The sequence below is a fragment of the Hylaeus anthracinus genome, unplaced genomic scaffold, assembly GCF_026225885.1.
Source record: "Hylaeus anthracinus isolate JK02 unplaced genomic scaffold, UHH_iyHylAnth1.0_haploid 5, whole genome shotgun sequence".
In the NCBI taxonomy this organism is placed as follows: Eukaryota; Metazoa; Arthropoda; class Insecta; order Hymenoptera; family Colletidae; genus Hylaeus; species Hylaeus anthracinus.
In genome coordinates, this window is record NW_026535322.1 from 5,207,322 (window position 1) to 5,225,318 (window position 17,997).

Sequence of the window (17,997 nt, forward strand, 5' to 3'; positions counted from 1 at the left end):
AATCTTCCTATAACAGTACAAGTAAATGAAATTAAGGATATAAAGAGGAATTGAATATTCAATTAAATTAAATAAATCCAACAAGAGAGTCGACTCGTTTGTTTCTCCGCAAAGATGCGATACATTAGTCGAACCTATTTACATGCTCAACGTGTACACGATCGAACGGTTAGGATTGTACGCACACGAAAATAAGAATTCCTCTGACGATATTCGCCGTTATGAATGCAACGCGCAGTATAAAGCGTTTCACTGTAGTACGGCAGATATCGTTGAAAAAGGACGCCATGGCCTGTGCCTGGAAGCTCCCATTTAATCTAGAGCAAATACGGGGCGCTCCGCTTAAATCAAGACAGAGTCAAGAAGAGAGAACAGTTTTCTTTGTCGGGTCTAATCTGGACAAACAAGTCGTATATCACCGAGGGTCGTCCAGATTCTTGTTTTATTCCGCATTTATCCTAGTAGCGGCTACCGTACCGTTTACAGGAACCGGAAGTGTCTTCGAAGGACCCCTCTATATTGAACAAAAATAGGGGTTTCGTTATGGAGAGATGTTTGTTTGCTTTGGTAGAGCAAGAAGGTCTCGACCATGTGACTGCCTCCTCTTTCTCAACTTGATAATAATAGTTTATTTACTTAGTACCCTTCTTCTAATTCATAAATGTGGCTACTACGATGTTTGTTGTAAAAAAACGCGCCCGTGTAAGCGAACATTTGTTATTGTTTTTGTGGTTTCGATCGACTCCTGAAGTTGATCCGCACATGTTTTGGTACGGCCTCTATAATGGGCGCGACTTTTCAACGGAACGTCATTTGGCCGCGATGCTTTGACGCGCGATTGGTGAAACGGTGAAAAGCGTGCACGTATACCGGGTGTACAGGAAGCAGGAAACGGCGTTCACTCGTTGTCCTGGGTGGAAAGGAAAACAAAAATCCGGCAGGCTCTGTCACACGAAGTTTTCCCCCCTTTGAAAAGTCTTTCTTTGGCCGATCGTGGCGCGGTCTCCAATTAACGCTTTCCGCGCTGTCAAAAGAACCGACGGCGCGCTATAAAGTGGATTAAAGCGTGCTCCGTTTGCTACCGCCTTTTACAACATTTACCAAACGCGAACCTACGTGTCGCGCTCCTCGTGCTTGCTCCCGATGCCGACTACGCGTTTTCAATTCTCGTCCCTCCTAGATCCACCAGCGCGTACAAATTTTCTAGATCTCTGATTTGCAGCCTCCGGAGTTGGGAGAATCCAAGGGACGAATAAATCGCCAAGTTTGATTTACGAATAACGAATAAATTCTCTTGGTTCACTCACGAATAACGAATAACTGTTTCATTCGACGAGGTGTTGTTTGATTCTCGACAATATATTTATTATATTACTGGATTCAGATTTATTCAAACAGGGATTAATAATTCAGTACGCAGTGTTATTCTTCTTTATAAAATTTATTCGCAGCCTCCCAAAGCCAATGCTTTGATCCAGCCCTGGCTTCTATCCTTTCCAGTCCACATTCGATCGGCTTAAACGCAAAAAACGATTCCGTCCAGCTTTGGATAGTACGCCGTACCACGCATATCGCCCGGTTTAATTACATTTAATGAGACAGAAACGTTTGTGCGTTTCAATTGCGATTCGTGCGCGCCTTTTCTTTGCCACCTGCGTAACGCTCGCGGCAGGTTCAGGCCGTTAACTGACTTTTCGACGTTCGCGGGTCTTTAATTCCTTTGAAGTGTATGAGTGGTAGAATTCAAAGTCCCCCGTGTTTGAACGTTCTTAGCGACTTTAATTAAGCGTTTTTTAAATGGCAGAGAAACGAGTTCAAAGCAACGTTTTCGTTAGATCGCAAAGTAGACGTGACGATTCTTGAATCTCGCGCGAAACGCTTTTAACTACTCCCCTGTCAACTTTTTTTTTTTTTTTTTTTTTTTTTTTAGTGGACTCGATGCAACATTTTCTTACTTAACTTCAAAGATACTCAGAGATGGTCTGAGGTATATTTAAAAATTTCTGTTTTAAATATTACATGCCTCCTTTAGGTTGTAATATTATTTCATATTTTTGCAAAGATAATTCGTAGTTTAACCTTTTATCGCATAAGCTCACAAATAATCATTTGCCAGTGGACTCCCCTTTCCAAATCAGATTAGCCCGAGTTCTGACGTCGCGAAGCAAAGGGTTGAAAGTAGAAATTGCAGTAGACGAGGTATATAAAAGGGTGCGTACGAAACTAAAAAGATATAAATAAAAGGAGCTGGCTGCACGTTGGACTAACAAGACTCAGGACTCGGGGGCTATTATCATAATTGTGGGCTGCAGGCAGCGGCTGTGCCCACAAACCAGAATGCCTCTTGTCTCATCTACCTTCGTTTCCTCCTTCTTTCCAGCGTTCCTCCACCTCTACCGCCACCTCTTCGTCTTCTTCTTCCACCGCCAGTTCTTCTTCGAGTCTTTTTACTCAAACCCTCTCGTACTCTCGCATTTTGCACGTCTCTTCGCTGGTCTTTTGCACGTGCTAGAGACAAATGGATCGACCCCCCAGGGCATTTAACTTCCACGAGGCGTATTTCCATTTAGATTAAAAAGCTTATGCGATATTTTAAGGATTCTTGGCGAAACGAGATAAAGTTTGACCACGGGTATCTACCTATCCGAGAATTTGTGAGCTTTTCGCTCTGAAGCTATTGTTTATCAAAGTACAAATGGAACTTATGATATCCGTGCTTCGCAATAAGGAAAGCGACGTCTTAGCAATATCTCTAGGACTGTCGAGCGGAATGCATGCGTCTATAGTTGCAGAGTCTATTCGGAAACAATGGCGAAATCCAAGATGTAATGTCCGTCGAGCATCGTTCCATTCTCTCGTATTTTTACTTTCCTTGATTACATGGCGGACTCTAAGATCCTTCCAAACTATCCATGCGCATTTCGGCTCTCATCCTAAGGAACGACCCAGCGATACGTCCAAGTCGACGTCAAATTGTACAATCCTCTAGATCAAACTTTTTCTAGCGAAGTGCGGGGATTCGAAGTAACTGCGAGTGTTCTGAAATCGCGACAGAAATTCTAAAATATCCTAAAGAAATACATCTGAACAAATTTTATTTTAACGTAGCAAATTAAATAAATTGTAGTTTGAACAAAGATTTCGATTGCTCTCAGGGGCTGTAGCGGTGTTTGTAGCTACAGTACGGGCTTAGCAACCCCGAGATACCCGAGCTAGAGGAGAATAGATGAGAAGTGAGAGATACTGCAAACCGTATTAAAACAATGCAGGAGTCATGTAAGACGTTGATAAGAAGAATGGAAATATGCTAGTGATAAGTAAGCAGTAGTGCAATAACTTGTATAATAAGTCACGCACTTTAAATAAATGAATGAATGAACAGTTTTCAACGAGATTGAGATTCGAAACGGGCTGTGAAAATAATACGTACACGTAAGTGGATCTTAAGCAACGTGTCCCACTTAACTTGAGCACCTTAAATGTCTCTGTTGCTTTTGACGATATGAAAACATAGGAGAAAGTTGCCTGGCTCGAGAGAGCAAACATGCTTAAAAGGATAAATTATGTACACGGAATTATTTTTTGACGTTCGAGTCGTCGGTGTTATTTCTAAACAGAATTTCGTGCTTTTTCTCGAGCGATGCTCCGAAGTCCGTACCAAACATGGATTTAAATGTTAAATCGAAAACTCGATATTTCCAAAATCATAATCCCAAGATTTTTAGAAATCAATTATTTCCTCATGCAAATCAAAGTTCTGGCTGAAGTATTATTAAAAAATTCACCGGTGTACGTCTTGTGGGCGAAGCAAGGGCCCAGTTTTCTGCTCAATCTTTCGGTATCTATCATACTTCACCTCTCCATCCTTTAAGTGGCGTGGCTAAATTGTTTCTTTTCTCCTTTTTTCTTACATTTCTTCTCGTGTGTTCTTTCAACGAGAGATGCCAGGGGCGTGTATGTTTGTTTATCCTCGGTGTACCCTATTATTAGGGTCCGGTGCTCCTCGAAAACCGAATGGCCCACGCGGATATTTGGGCCCCGAGAGACGATCGAGCATCCCCTGGTCCTCTCTCGCTCTTGCCCTCCCGTGTACCTCGATTTTCTTCCTCTCTCCCATCCGAACCACGGCTGACCGCTTTGTTCAGTGCGTAAGAACAGTGCCAGCCGAAAAGGATAGCCGAACAAATCCGTGGAGCGGGGGTTTCTCACTTGGTTCCCTGGCGGGGTCTCCTTTGGCTGCCCCTCTGGACCCTGATTTAGACTCCACCGCATTTTAATTTATCGCCGTTGATCGCGCCGATTATAGAAACGCCTATTCTCGGGGAAGAACACGTTCCTCGGCGCTTGTAATCAGCTAATGCCTTGGCGAATAGACGTACGCCTTCTGCAGAACGATCAACGTCATTCGCACTGGCCAAAACCAGAGATGGAAGGGATTTCGAATCTTTAATTATTTGTTCGATGACGAGGGTGCTAGTTGATAGAATCATGGCGTAGCTAACTAGTCGCGTTAGGGAAAGGATGATGATTTAAAAAGCTTCGGTATTGTTAGATGGAGAATCCAGGTGATAATGAATACTTTGAAGGTGACACGGAACCTTCAGTACCTTGTAACGAAATCAATAGAAACTTCGAAATTATATATTTCGGTGCCCAAAATGTTATTATTTGTAGTTGTAAAGTTACCTATATAGTTCACTGTATCTCTTTCCAATTTGAGCTAATTTTTTTCTTCTACACTCACTTCGTAATTAGAAATAAAAATAACCGATCGTCGTCCACCGCAGTGGACGTTTACACGACTCCCTTTTCTCGGTGGACGTCAGTTTCAGTAGGGTGTCCCGTGGGATCTTCGGTCTCTTCCTCGCACAATGCCGCGCTGATGACATATCCTGCAGGTCCAGCGATTGAATGGTGTCTGTTTGCACGGATGGCACGTGACACAACAGCGTTGGGGACAGCCGCAACCGGCCACGCCCCATCGCGTTATTTGTTTAATTTAACGGTATTGTGACGCGATGTTTTCGTTGGTGAACGCTCGATTTATTTCGTTCGGTGCCCCGTTTCCTGCATTTTTAACGTGGGAGAACCTAACGAGGCGAGGCCGTCCAGTTCACCGGCTGATAGATTACGCGCGGTGTCTTCGTGTGAAAATCTACTGCACGTTTTCATGGGTTTGGTCTGTTGCCGAGACACACGCGACGTTTTGCTGTCGGTGCGTTAAGTACGGATGGTTGGGGTCGGAGATTAATATTCATTGATGATTCAGTGCGTCGTTTAGCCGGAGCTCTGGCGGGGAATAATGTGGGAGACATTTTTGGGAACGCTGAGAGAAAATTGTTTCTGAGCTACTGCCTAGGAGAACTATAATATTAAAGTTATGTAATACTAGTAAGTCGAAATACAAAGTAATAGGTAATTAGTTAGGAGACAGTTAGAAGTAATTTTCTTTTAATAGTTACAAGGAAAAGACAGAATTTTTAGTCGTGTAATTAAGTTTCTGATAATTTAGTTGATTCCATAGCAAAACAAGTTCGGTTACATTTTTTGAACGTCGCTCCACGTCGAAGGGCACAACGACATCTAGTACTTCGGACGAGGGATAAGGTAGAGTAGTATCACCGAGGATATTGTCGAACACACCGTTGCCCGAGGTTGTCTCGGCACAGTTAGTCTCAATTCCCACCACTAGTAGCGCTGGAGTCTTGTTTCAGACTGAGTGGATAACGTTGAAAATGACAGGAAAGTGATAATTTGACTGACGAACTGCTTTACGATAAAATTATAGACGTAGGATAGTTTCATAATTAAAGCTTAATAATTACAGCGATTTTAATTTTCTTTAAATAACAGAAAATTAGTTCTCCCCATCTATTTCGATAAACAAAATTTTATTATCGTACATTCCATTGCTCCTCGGTCCATTACATCGCGTGATAAACAAATAAATAAATAAATAAATAAACATAATGCGAGTTCCACGCCCGTTATTGAACGTGCTAAATAAATACGATCTAATAAATTGCTTGAGAACAATACGCTATAAGTCTTAACATAAATATCATGGGAACGATAACTATTTACGATCACGAAATGAATTGAGCATTCACAATGATTTACGATTTTTAAAACAATCGCTGTCCTAAAAGAAACGTCGTTAACTTATTTTACAACGAAGAAAGACTAAAGATGCCCCGCAGCACATTTCGACGTATTTATTTAATTCCCTTCCGGACAATTCTTTTGATCCGTACGAATGAAGTATGCCCTGCTTATGTTGTTCTTATCAATCACCTGATAAGCTTTTTCCAAAATTGAAACTGGTGGTTTCGGTTCCCTCGTCAGGATCCAAGCGTTCCGCACGCTGTAATTGAATATTCATTTTATTTTCGTGCGAAAATTAGTAAGGATAACTGTTGATTTTTCACTGATTTTTACCTGAATACACCAAAATTTGAACAACTCCAAACAACGGCGTAGGATTTATAGTCTGTGTCGAGTATCCAATATGGCGCGTCGAAAGGCAGTGGCAGGGATGGGAAGGTCACTGTTAACTTAGGATCCTCTGTCCTGCCTATCACCCTTCCAATCCCCTCGATACTAGAAGACACTCCGGTCCTAAATCGAAAATAGAATTGAGAAAATTGAAAAATTTCTTCGATTAAGAGAAGTTCCGTAAACGTTTGAAAAATGAAAAATATTATAGAAACGGTCGACTTTGGAATAAAATCGTACTCACAGTGAAGATATTTGCTTGTTCAAGATTTTTATCAATCCATTTTCACCTTGGCTGTAATTCGCAGTCACGCATTTTCCACCGAATTCAAAAATGGCGAAGTACCTCTCCACTTCGTACCATTTCCCTACATACTGAAAAATACGTTCGTTTCAATAAAAATATACGTTCGATACAATAGTTCATAGGTATAAACACCCCTTTCGACATTTCCTAATAAGACCATTTTTAATTATCAAGTCAAAGAAGTAACCGATTGGTATATTTCAAGAAAATTATATGATGGGTATAATAATTCCTTAAGCGAAAGAAAGATCTCCAATTAGTCTCGTTCTTTATCTTTTACTCGTTACACGAAGCCCTCCATTTAGACAAGAATCTTGGCCATCTCTGCTCGAAGAAAGTCAGAACGAACATCCGTGGAACTTGAACAGTTCACGCGTCCCTCGTTACGTCGAATGTATATCACTGTCCCATTGAGGACAACTTTCTAAATGCAGGTTGCATTACCTCATAAGTAAGTCAATAACACAGGAAAAGGCAGGAAAACCCCTATTCTAGTTTCTAATATTTCTCGCTGCTGCTGAAATAGGAAATATGCGTTAAGTGGTATGCTTACCCTGTTCAGATCGAAGTTCGGCATCGTTTCCAAATTTGGGCATTGGCCTAAAAATGGCACCTGTGCCACTGCCACGCTTACAACTATTAGAAATAGACACCCGCGCAGCATCATCTTCTCTTCTGCAAAATAAATTGCATAGATTAGTACTTGTTCGAAGTATTTGGAGTATTGTACTTTTTTTTGTTATTGATCTCCTCTTGAGGATGCCCTTTTTGTTATTAAATACTAAACTTCATATTTTATATAATAAATAATAAATACTCTGTAATAAATTCCAAGTACTGAAAGTGTTAGGTTTTTATTACTGATTTTTCTTCTGTAGAACCCCTCGTTTCTTAAAGAAATTATGAATCCAGTTCGAACGAGTCACATCAAAGAACATCAAAAGAACAGTTAAGTTTTATTGGACGATGCTGCTGCAGCGATGCAGTCACGATGCAGGTATTTCTTGCATAGTCACCGTTATTTGCAGATATTGGATGAAATAATTCCAAATGATAATACAAATTACACCATTTCGAAACGAGATGGTGACTTTAACGTAAACAACATTCTCCCATAAATTGCGAACTTATTGTGTAAAACTTTGATAAATTCTGGATCGAACTAGTCCGTAATTCATTCATTTTTAGTAATCAACACGCGCTTCCTCGTTACGTACGTAAATCTTGCGGAACATGTTCTCTCATTAAAAGAGACTTTTATATTATTATGGTACAACATTTTACATTTATCCCTTTTTTATGGAAATCAATGCGTGTTACGCTAAGTGAATTTTTTAAATTATTTGTTAGGTGAATACTAATGGCAACAGAAATAGAGATTCTTGAAAAATGAAAATATCCTATGTATTAATTCATTTCGTTTATTTCTTTTTCTGCACCTGTGAAGATACGAATTTCCAGATCATCGAAAGTCAACTTATTACATGCTTTTAATTTTTGCGTACGTTCACCATACTCTATCTCATAAATGCACAAAATCATTTCTATTCCTATACCAAGTACCCCCGAAACCTAACTGATCCGCGCCCCTCTCCCTCATAAATCACCTGTTCGATGTGACAACTGCGAAGATCACGAATCGTATCGATACTGTTATAATACGAAACACGTACCGAATGGATGAACAGTTGTACACACGGTGAACTTGGCAACTCGGGAAACTGTCGTCGGGATGGACTGTGTTACACTTCTCGCGGTGAACTGTCCGCTGGTGACTGGCTTCTTCCTTGTGGCATCCACTAACGCAGACGAACTGTTGAACGCTCAGTGGATGCGTTCGAAAAATTTCATTCAGTTAGTGGGTCAGTAACGGTACGTTCCAAGTTCAAAAAACCCAGCTCCGCGATTCAAATGTACCAGGCGATCAATTCTCTTTTGCGCCGGTTCTTTCGCGGCTGATTTTGATGGGTCAGATGTGGCTTCGTCTAAAACGAGATGAGAATGTGAGCGACGAAATGGTTAACATTCGTTTTCAGGTCATTCTCAATCGATTCTTCGGTATTTGCTATTTTTTAAGAGAGAATTTCTGTCATGGATTCGTATAATCAACAGAATTTTTATATAAAATTACAAAAAAAAAAGAGACAGGATATGTTTCTTGTTGAACTTGTTCTCAATTCGATGGAAAGTACATCTATATTCGTTATTGTCAATCAAATACTCGTTTCTCAAGGATTGTTTTTTATCCCCACTGTTTATATTCACGTGGAACGATTTTTATTGCCCTCAGCTCGGGATAGAGAAATCGTCACCTTCCCCACTTTCAAGTAAAATGGCGTTCCGGATCCTGTTATTCGAAAATGGAAACTATTGAATCACAAATCGATGAAATTTTTAGATACTCGTGGATGGATCAAGGAAACAACAAAAATATAGAATTACGTAAATTATTATAGAAAGTAATACAAAATTAATTGTTATTACTGATAATGAATGGTATGGTCTTCGATATCTTCTAATAAGGTTAGAGAGAGAAATTTCTTGGGCAGAAATTATATTTCTATATATATATATCTCATATTTTGTTATTTCCTATGTTTTCTATATTTCCTAGTACTTCCTACATTTCCTATATTGCTTATATATTCTAAATTTCTTTCAAAATGGTGTCTATTCTAGATTCTTCCCCACTGGCTTCTGCTTCGTGATGCATATTGTTATTATTACAATGAATATAATTATTCAATGAATAAGAGAACTCATTCTAAATAAACATACCACGCAGCACATTCAATAAACACAACTAGGATTCCGTAGCAACGTTTTATATAACAATTTATTAAACTTTTCTTTTCGCGTTTGTACATGATTAAAGACAAGCAAGTATCCCCCATTCCGTCCATGAACTTATGAAAGTGACAATTGTCGAAGATACGATGACTAATGAGCGATCCACGGGCGAGACTGGTCTCCAGGTGGAAACCGCTACAAGCCCGAGACCATTAAACTAATCTTCCACCATCTACACCTGTATTCTCGAACGAGACAAGTCAAACGTTGTTTTCAGACTGTCTTCTCTGTCTGTTTAACAATCTTCGCGGCGGTCTCCTTCTCGAGCTCTTTCTTCTCCTCGGCGATGTCGGCAGGTTGTTCGTCCTTCATGGCCTCGGCCACTTCCATGATTCGCTCGGGAACGGTGTTGATGGATGGTTTCTTCGAGTCCTCGGCGATCAGGACGTTCTTCACTAGCTCCTTGTCATCTTTGGGGTTCTCCACTTCGACAACCAGCTGTGGAGGATCTGGCATTGCGGCGGTTCTTACGTTTTCAGAGTCCTTTTCAGGTTTCTTCTCGGGGTTCTTGTCGGCGTCCTCCACGGATGGAGCGGCCTCTCCGGGCTTTGTTTCCTCTGGGTCGGAGTATGCACAGTCATTCTGATCGGTTTTTACGAAGAACGTTCTAGAGATCTTGTACTTGTCCAGAACTGCGTATGCCTGTAACGAAAAATTGTTATGTTGGAGTCTCGGACGTAAATTAGGTTTGAATTTGGTATTAGCAGTGGTTCAAGTTAAATGTCAGTTGGAAAGTAATTATTTTAATGATACAAAATTCAATTGAAAAGTCTAAAGGCGTTGTTATAGTTTGAAAATCTTACCTTTTGTATGACTGGTCCAGGAGCCAACCTTTCTCTCGTCATCACCCAAGCGTTCTGTGTGTGGAATGGTCCAATACCAGAACAGCTCCACAGGACAGCATAGTTGTCATAGTCTGTTTCTAGAACGTTGTATTTTGTCTCTGGCGTCAAAGGTATCGTGTACTTGACGATCAATTTTCCTTCCTCGGCCTTGGAAGCGGCTTTCTTGATTTCACCGTCTACCACCCTCTTGATGCCAGTGCTAAATATGAAAATAATTAAAAATTACCTATCATCGAGCGATATGAAATGCTTTACTTCAATATTCGATCGTTCACTTTCTGATACAAAATGCAGTCTCGAGGAGTAATTCGTAATGGAGTAACAATACTCACAATCTATTCGTCACTTGGTTGCTGACATGGAATTTACCGCTAGATAGGGTATAGTTCGCCATGACACACCGTGACACTACCTCCGTCAGCTGGAAGTACCTCTCGGCCTCGTACCAAACACCCAGAAACTGCGACAGTAGCAAACACTAATTAACTTAACATTTCAAACAAATACATTTTTCCAAATATAAATTCATACGTAGCACAATTATATGAGACGACGTTAAGTTTGTTAAGGAAGACGAACAAAAAGTTTATTTAACTTTTTCATGCCAAATTCAATTCTCTGTAAGATTTATTTAAACCATTTTTCGAAATTTCGACAAATTACGAATACATATCAGAAAGACCAAGAGACGTATCAATGATAAGTTGTCGATATCAACACCGTACTTACTCTGTTCATGTCGAAGTTCGCCATGGGCACGTAGTCAGGGCAGAATCCCAGGCTGGGTATCTGTGCCCTGGCCAACGCCAGCGCGGAGAGCACCAAAACAATTTTCCCGATCATGTTCGTTGATGATCTGTCGCTAGAATGGTTCGAACTTCTTGTCTTATATACATTACCCGAGGAGTGCAGGTGCGTTGACCGGCCACTACCCCCCTCTGTCTTACCTGCACGTGAGGATCCTTACGGTACTCTCCGGTGGCCCCAGAATCTGGTCGACAGACGACCGTGGTCATTGGTCAATGTTACCGCCGACTTCTTGGCAACCGGGTTCACGGCAGGCCGGTGGACGTCCACTCCATCGAGAAACGGGGAACGCAAGCTCCATTATGCAACTCCTCGTCGACGAACGGTACTTTCGGTCGTTGGGAGACGAATCCCCGTGGTTTGGCGGATTGGTGTCAGTCAATTTGATGGAACGCCAAGATTTCCTGGATATACATGTGGCAATTGTAACGGGGACCCGCATGGGGCTCGAGGACTCTCTTGGGTCGCGGGTTGCGACTTTGGAATCTATTTGATTTCATAAAATGACCCACGTGGTGTAGGAACGTCGATAAGCTACAGGTGGGACGTATATTTTAATTTAATTGAGAATATGTTTGGTGTGGAAGTTAATTTTGTGAATTTCTGAGCTACGCTTGCCATTTATTTATAAAGAAGAACTACATCGAGAGAGTTTAGAATTCGTTTTTAATATTTCAAAAGGAATATAATATATATGAGAAGAAAAATATACATATATATATATCAAACTTATGATACAAAATAGTTGAAAAATATGTGAAATAAGAATGTTGGTACCGGAGTACCCAATGTTAGTTGTGTACTAGAAGATGGCGACGTACGCAACACAAACATCGAATAGTTCGAGCTATGGTTGTTTACATACAGTTCCTCGTAGGCGACTCGATCCTTATCGTCTCGTTCGATTACCGTTACCCAGGTCGACGATTCAAGATCACAGTCTCGTTTGGGACTTTCGTTTGCAACAAGTGGGATTAGAGTGTAGCCAGACCGGTCATCTTGGAATGCACGATTGTGAAACTTACACCTCAGATGACGTTTATTCCTCCTCTTCCTGCAACCATTCATGGAGCCGGTTTTCAGCAACCTCGACCTTTGGCAAGCCTGTATTTATGCTTGCAAACGGAACAGGTAGATGGCAAACGTACCAGAGCCCTCCTCCGGTGCAAAACAAGAACCTACCTATTACTTTATCGCGTTGCAATTATGCAATCGACGCTGTCGTCGGTGTGCTTAGCATACACAGCCGCGCCGAACGTTAAGTCCAACGCTAACGGGTCCCACGACGAGTCCTCTTTTTCTATGAAATCGTTGAAGTCATCGAACCGTTAGTTTCGAGTAGACACCGGTTATACTTTGTTCAGACGGTAAACAGAGAACCGGTACGAAGAATTTGAATAAATTTTTCCACCGCCTCTACGAACAATTCTAAAAGGGAGTAAAGTATTTATTCGATTATTATATTCATTGCGATTTATTCGAGCTTTAGTAGGGTGCTTCACTTATTCTTCTGTAGTTTTTTAATAAGTATAAATAAATATTAAATGTATCTGAAACCAATGTTTAAATTCTTGTTTAAAATAACCCATTACTTTTTTCCAGGTCGAATTCTCAGTCGAGCTCTTCAAGTTCGAATTAAATTTACCCAGAAAGGGAGCGGGGGAAAGGATACTGACACGAGCTCAGGTTCGTCCTCGCTCATTTATCTCCTCTTACACGTTTTGTCGTCTGAATTAATTTATTTCTTGTAAACCTATGAACACTAAGAAAGCACGCGGAGAACGGTCTCCGCTCGGAAATTGCTTAAAATCTACGATACCCCCGACCGGATGTCCAAAGGGGAGGACAACGAAAGACGAGCCACTTTTTGCACCTCGGGAACACGAAATAAAGTTCTGCTCCGATATTGGAAGCCGAAACACGGACAATCCTCGGTCGATTTCGATTCTCTACGCATCTTTGCCTCCGTAAACATTTAATCAGAAACATGTTTTATCCTTTTCTATGTATTGCATGGAGTAAGAAAAATCAGACCTTTCGTACTCGCGGTACCACCTTCCCCTCGAAATATAATCTTCCTTTCTCCACGCGATACATTCTTCTCCGCTCGATTAGTTAGGAGTAATTTTCTATGTATCGCGCGGAGAAAGAAAAATCGGACTCGAACGATTCGGACATTTTCGGACTTCGGTTAGGTCCAATTACTAAGTAAACGTATACTCGACGCTGTTCGTACTCAATTTATTCGTGGTACCATCTACCTCTCGGAGGATAATCTTTCTTTCTCCGCGCGGTACATTCTTCTCCGCTTGATTAGTTGGGAGTAACGAATGAATCGTACGATCGATCTAAAATCATTTATTTTCACAAGTATTTTGTTACGCCTGAGAAAGACGACGTGTCCCGTTTGGACATCTGGACGCGAGCGTGTATGTGTGTGTACGTGTACGGTGTGTATGTCTTCGTGTGTGTACGTGTAATGCATACACGGTAAACGTAACTAACGAACGGTATAATAATCTGTATACGTAACCCTAGTGCACTTACGTCTCGAGAAGGGGGGACGAGAGGGGGTCGGGTAGGGTTCTAGGAGAAGGGGGTTGAAAAGAGAAACGACGAAACGTTGGTTACTAACAATTATTTAGGCGGCCAGCAGATGAAAAGGGATCGTCTGTCGGCGTACCGAGCGAGAGACTAGTTCCTTTTCACTGCGGGTGCCGCAGATTGCGCTCGTGCCGTCGCACGCTAAACAATAATTACTTTATCTTTATTATCATTTAGTATCACATTGCGTTCACTGTTTTGTGCTGGCCGTTTTTTTTTCTGGCTTAACGAGAGCGCACACCACCCCTCCAACCTCTTCTTGCGCTCCCGTCCGCGCGCACGAGGATTCCGTGAATTTCACTTGAAAAGGATCGAGAGACATCCTGCACGATCACTGATTCTTGAAATATTCTTTTTTTATAAAATCCCAGTGAACATAATTTAGATTCACTTGGTGCAGCCTTGCAGCTAATAAACAGCTTGATAATCGAGATGCACCCACATAGAGAACTTAAGGGAGCCGTTATATTTGTTCCAAAATTAATTTGATCGATACCAGTTGCAGAATTGGGCATCACTTGCAGAGGCTGGATGAAAGCTGATCTTTACAATTCAACTTGTACCTTACTTGTCACGTTTGACTGTGACACCTTGAGCTATGGCTCCTTGGTTTCCCACCTCGAGTCTAGCGAATATTTTCGAGGCTATAAATACTCGCTCTTCAGCTATCGCTTCTGCTCGATCGAATTATTCGACTATAGGCGAATTTCCAAAAAAAATTGACCGTTACAGCAAGGGAGCATGTGTAATTGTTGCAACTATATCCCCCAACTTTCATCCATCGGTACGACGTTTGCCCCAGCCTCTGTCTCGTGATATTTGCCCTTTTCCACGAGTTCGTAACACACGTCTGAACCAATTTTGCTATTTCTCTTCGTCAACAGAGCCAGCTCGTTTCATGCTCGAGATTTTCACGCGGACGAGAAGCTAAGAAGAGGTCGAGGCCCTTCTTCAAGGCACCTTAGGTAATAATACCTACCTAAAGAAAAAAAAAAAAAAAAAAAAAAATGAATGAATGATGACGTCCTGCGCCAACGAGAAAGGAATTACAGAGAAACAAAAGCTACTACATACAACGTTCTATCTAGATCCTAACGAAACATGGATTAATTCGAGTGATATTGAAAAACCTTCTACGTGAATTAATTAACGTTTCTTTCAATTCCTAAGCGAGCTCGTATTCGTCATCTTACACGTGTACTTGTACCTTAAGCCTATGAACACATGAAATCACTGCCCAATCGACCAATTTGGACCCATTTGACAAGGCACTCGAGTCGCTGAGATACCAAACATGTCTACGTTGGAAAGAAAAAGAAAGAGAGAAAAAAAATAAAACCGCGCACATAGAAGAGGTGTAAAGGGGAGGGGCGGGGGTTGGTGGTGGTGGAGGCTGAGGTGAAGGTGCGAGGGAAGACGAAAGGAGCGACGATGAAAAGTGGAAGACGAGGGGATCGTACGCGGAAGAACATTAGCAACGTTTCGCTCTACCGAATTCGGCGGAACATTTTCACTTCGAGAGTTACCGTCGCTACCTCCAAATAAATTCGCGTTCCCGTCGATAATGTTCCTCTTCGTAGGATAAAGGAGAGAAACGCCAATGTCTCGTTATCGTCTCGTTAATCCTTGGCCTTCGGAGATATCGAATCCTTCTCCCCAATGCGTTAATTTCGACACCGTTCAGCTCTCGACGAGCGTAATTTGTTCGAGGCGATTTGGCGGGGCAGGACACCTAAGATCTACCTAAAGACAGAGAAATCGATGGAAAAAAAAAGTCGGTTGGTCCCTTTTTGCAAAGTGTAAAATAAATAAATTCTTATCCGTCTGCTTTGTTATTTTTTTTTCCTACGACCTAAACGTAAACGTTATTTACATGTGAGATTTATTTATGGTGCGCGCGCTGAGGTAAACGAGACGTCTTGCTGAATGTCACGTGACGCTGAACGAAAGCGCTGAAAAGCTTGTTTTCCTTGTCGTCGATAAGTAAGACGCAACGAGACGATGACTTTTTCCAATCGTTCAAATTACTTGTACATTCTTCGCAACCACTCTCGTTTCGACTTCCTTAACGATTACTGATAGAGTGACCGTCAACATAACCGACACACTTCCGACTGACGTCGATTGGCGGAAATATGTTATTTGGTCAGAATTACTGGTCATCGCTTATTATAATAAACTGGTAGTCGGTCGTTGGAACGTCCTAGGGCGACATAGTGCTCCAGGAGTCGACGAAACGACGGAACGCTTCTGTTAAAGGCTCTTCCCCGTGCCACGCGCTGTTCCATCCGCAAAAAACGCGTTCCACCCCTTCCGCGACGACTGGTCCCCCTCTGTCCGTTCGTGAAATTTCGTTAGAAACTTTCGAATCGCGCGCGTTTGAAGCAACAGCGGACGTTGCCTGCGTCCTCGGAAGACTCGAAAACGTCCGACGTCCCTCGAGACGGTAAAACAGTTCTCGAGTTGCCGTGGAAATTTACGAAAATAATCGCAGACAACCGTCCGATAGCGTCCCGGCGTGCTCGAGATCAATGTGTCCGGACGATTTTTCCTATTAAAAGCAGCGAAAACGAATGCTGGATCTAAACGCGCAAATACTGAAAATGGCTCGCGTCGCGATACAAAAATTTGGCGAAGGCACTCGTACTTTCTGGACACTCGGTGGGGAGGGGGTGGGTGGGGATCGTTCGCGTTTTCGGGGATGCTCGGGCACCGAGTCGGCCTTAACCTTGTCGCTAATCGTGCAGATTCTTGCTGAGCAGCAGGTTGTTGTGCGGTCCCGACAAATGCCTGATGAGCTCCTGCAGGCTATCGAAGCTCAACGAACAGAAGCAACACGTGAAGGTATTGTCGGGGGCGGCTATCACCCCTCTGTGGACCGAGCACAGGTGCTTCAGCAGGTGGGCCTTTTGCTTGAACATGGCGACGCAAAGTCTACACGCGAACGGTTTCTCGCCCGTGTGCACTCGCAGATGCGTTTTCAAGTTCCATGACATTCCGAACTGTTTGCCACAATAACTGCACCGGTACTCGCGAACGGGGGTGGACTTGGGCGGATCGTCCGTCGGTGGAGGCGGCGGGGCCCTGGCCGGTGGCAGGGCCCAAGAGCCCCAGGGTGGCTCCAAGCCGGCTGCCGACGCTGGATCCGCGCTGGGGGGACGGTGAGAGGCTCCTGGGGGTGTCACCGACCTGTCCTGCTGCAGAAAAGGAGATTTACGATTAGGTAGGAATAATAGAGTGTTTGAGTTTCGAATTATTGAGATTAAGGAATATTTCAAATGACCTCTGAAATAACCTATGTGTTGGGCCACCGTGATACTAGTGGTAGTCCCAAAGGAGCAAAAAATGGTATCATTTAATTAATCAAAAATAGCAACAGTCTAGAAAAAAAAAAAAAAAACAAAAAGAATAAGGTAAATGTTATGCGCCTCAATTTGTATAAAGAACCATCAACTTCAAAGTTGAATTCTCATTAAAATGAAACAATGTATCGTTTAATAGATAAACGATTTCCCGATTACCATCGTTAATTCGTTTATCATCTGCTAGAAAATGTAAAGCAAGTGATCGCCGAGGTAGGATTGATAGTTAGTGACATTTAGTATCTGTTTGGTATCCGAGTTAACAACAACATCGTATCTCCGGCTCGTTACACGGTAATGTGCGCGTATTTTTATCGCAGCATTTGCCTTTTTCCTGTGTTTGTTACGCAATGAGAATGTTATCGCTATTAATACTGCCAAGAGGAATCATATTTATATATCGTACCAGGTACGGTGGTGCCGAGACGCTGAGGGGATGCGGCGCTTGCAATCGCCTCGGCGTCTCGAATCCAGGATTAAATGGTACGAAAGCCGGATTCTGTGCAGGTGCATTGTGAAAGCCTGGCCTTCGTTTCCTATGAGGCGTTACAACGTACGCCTCCGCAGGTGGGATAGGTATTTCCTCCGGTTTCCGTTTTCCAGGTTCCAAGCTCAGCGCGAGCCGAGCCGCCAATTGCCTTCTTCTCTCCTCCGCCTCCTCCAGAGACTCTCGCCTCTCCAGCAGTTGTTTCTCTTGCCTGGGCAAACGACAACGTGTCAAATTCGT

General features: G+C 42.4%; 3 protein-coding genes across 13 annotated transcripts in view; all 3 read right to left on the minus strand.

Moving 5' to 3' along the window:
• Positions 1-5,680: 5,680 nt before the first annotated feature.
• On the minus strand, positions 5,681-8,658 carry LOC128895569 (apolipoprotein D-like). 2 transcript variants are annotated; one of them, XM_054158291.1, is made up of 5 exons: positions 7,641-7,761; positions 7,356-7,477; positions 6,740-6,870; positions 6,439-6,618; positions 5,681-6,364 (listed from the first exon to the last, which is right to left on the minus strand). In XM_054158291.1, exons 2-5 carry the CDS (start codon positions 7,467-7,469, stop codon positions 6,220-6,222), a joined length of 570 nt encoding a protein of 189 aa, XP_054014266.1. In that variant the 5' UTR covers positions 7,470-7,477; positions 7,641-7,761; the 3' UTR covers positions 5,681-6,219. The 2 variants fall into 2 exon arrangements, with proteins under 2 accessions (XP_054014266.1, XP_054014265.1); XM_054158290.1 differs by lacking the exon at positions 7,641-7,761 and adding an exon at positions 8,476-8,658 and having other exon boundaries at positions 5,683-6,364.
• A 681-nt stretch (positions 8,659-9,339) lies between these two features.
• On the minus strand, positions 9,340-12,397 carry LOC128895559 (apolipoprotein D-like). 7 transcript variants are annotated; one of them, XM_054158272.1, is made up of 6 exons: positions 12,170-12,396; positions 11,445-11,708; positions 11,227-11,359; positions 10,830-10,957; positions 10,456-10,696; positions 9,341-10,294 (listed from the first exon to the last, which is right to left on the minus strand). In XM_054158272.1, exons 3-6 carry the CDS (start codon positions 11,338-11,340, stop codon positions 9,866-9,868), a joined length of 912 nt encoding a protein of 303 aa, XP_054014247.1. In that variant the 5' UTR covers positions 11,341-11,359; positions 11,445-11,708; positions 12,170-12,396; the 3' UTR covers positions 9,341-9,865. The 7 variants fall into 7 exon arrangements, with proteins under 7 accessions (XP_054014242.1, XP_054014247.1, XP_054014245.1 ...); XM_054158270.1 differs by having other exon boundaries at positions 11,445-11,790; XM_054158268.1 differs by having other exon boundaries at positions 11,445-11,838.
• Positions 12,398-12,447: 50 nt separating this feature from the next.
• Positions 12,448-17,997, minus strand: part of LOC128895543 (transcription factor Ken 2) — a 32,930-nt gene continuing 27,380 nt past the window's right edge. For 2 of the 4 annotated variants that reach the window (XM_054158240.1, XM_054158237.1), the window contains 2 exons: positions 17,677-17,968; positions 16,603-17,105 (listed from right to left, as the gene is read on the minus strand). In XM_054158240.1, coding sequence (XP_054014215.1) covers positions 16,644-17,105; positions 17,677-17,968 — 754 coding nt within the window. In that variant the 3' untranslated portion in view covers positions 16,603-16,643. Of the gene's footprint in view, positions 12,733-16,602; positions 17,106-17,676; positions 17,969-17,997 lie in introns of those variants that run through there. The other 2 variants (XM_054158238.1, XM_054158239.1) reach the window with 2 other exon arrangements.

Excerpts from the sequence above, each read along its gene's own strand:
- LOC128895569 (XM_054158291.1), bottom strand. The coding sequence starts at position 7,469 with ATGATGCTGCGCGGGTGTCTATTTCTAATAGTTGTAAGCGTGGCAGTG. Across the intron at positions 6,871-7,355 it reads CGAACTTCGATCTGAACAGG|TATGTAGGGAAATGGTACGA; the intron begins GTAAGCATACCA and ends CGTATTTTTCAG. Across the intron at positions 6,365-6,438 it reads TCAAATTTTGGTGTATTCAG|CGTGCGGAACGCTTGGATCC; the intron begins GTAAAAATCAGT and ends ATTCAATTACAG.
- LOC128895559 (XM_054158267.1), bottom strand. The coding sequence starts at position 11,340 with ATGATCGGGAAAATTGTTTTGGTGCTCTCCGCGCTGGCGTTGGCCAGG. Across the intron at positions 10,697-10,829 it reads AACCAAGTGACGAATAGATT|CACTGGCATCAAGAGGGTGG; the intron begins GTGAGTATTGTT and ends TTTCATATTTAG. Across the intron at positions 10,295-10,455 it reads CTGGACCAGTCATACAAAAG|GCATACGCAGTTCTGGACAA; the intron begins GTAAGATTTTCA and ends TTTTCGTTACAG.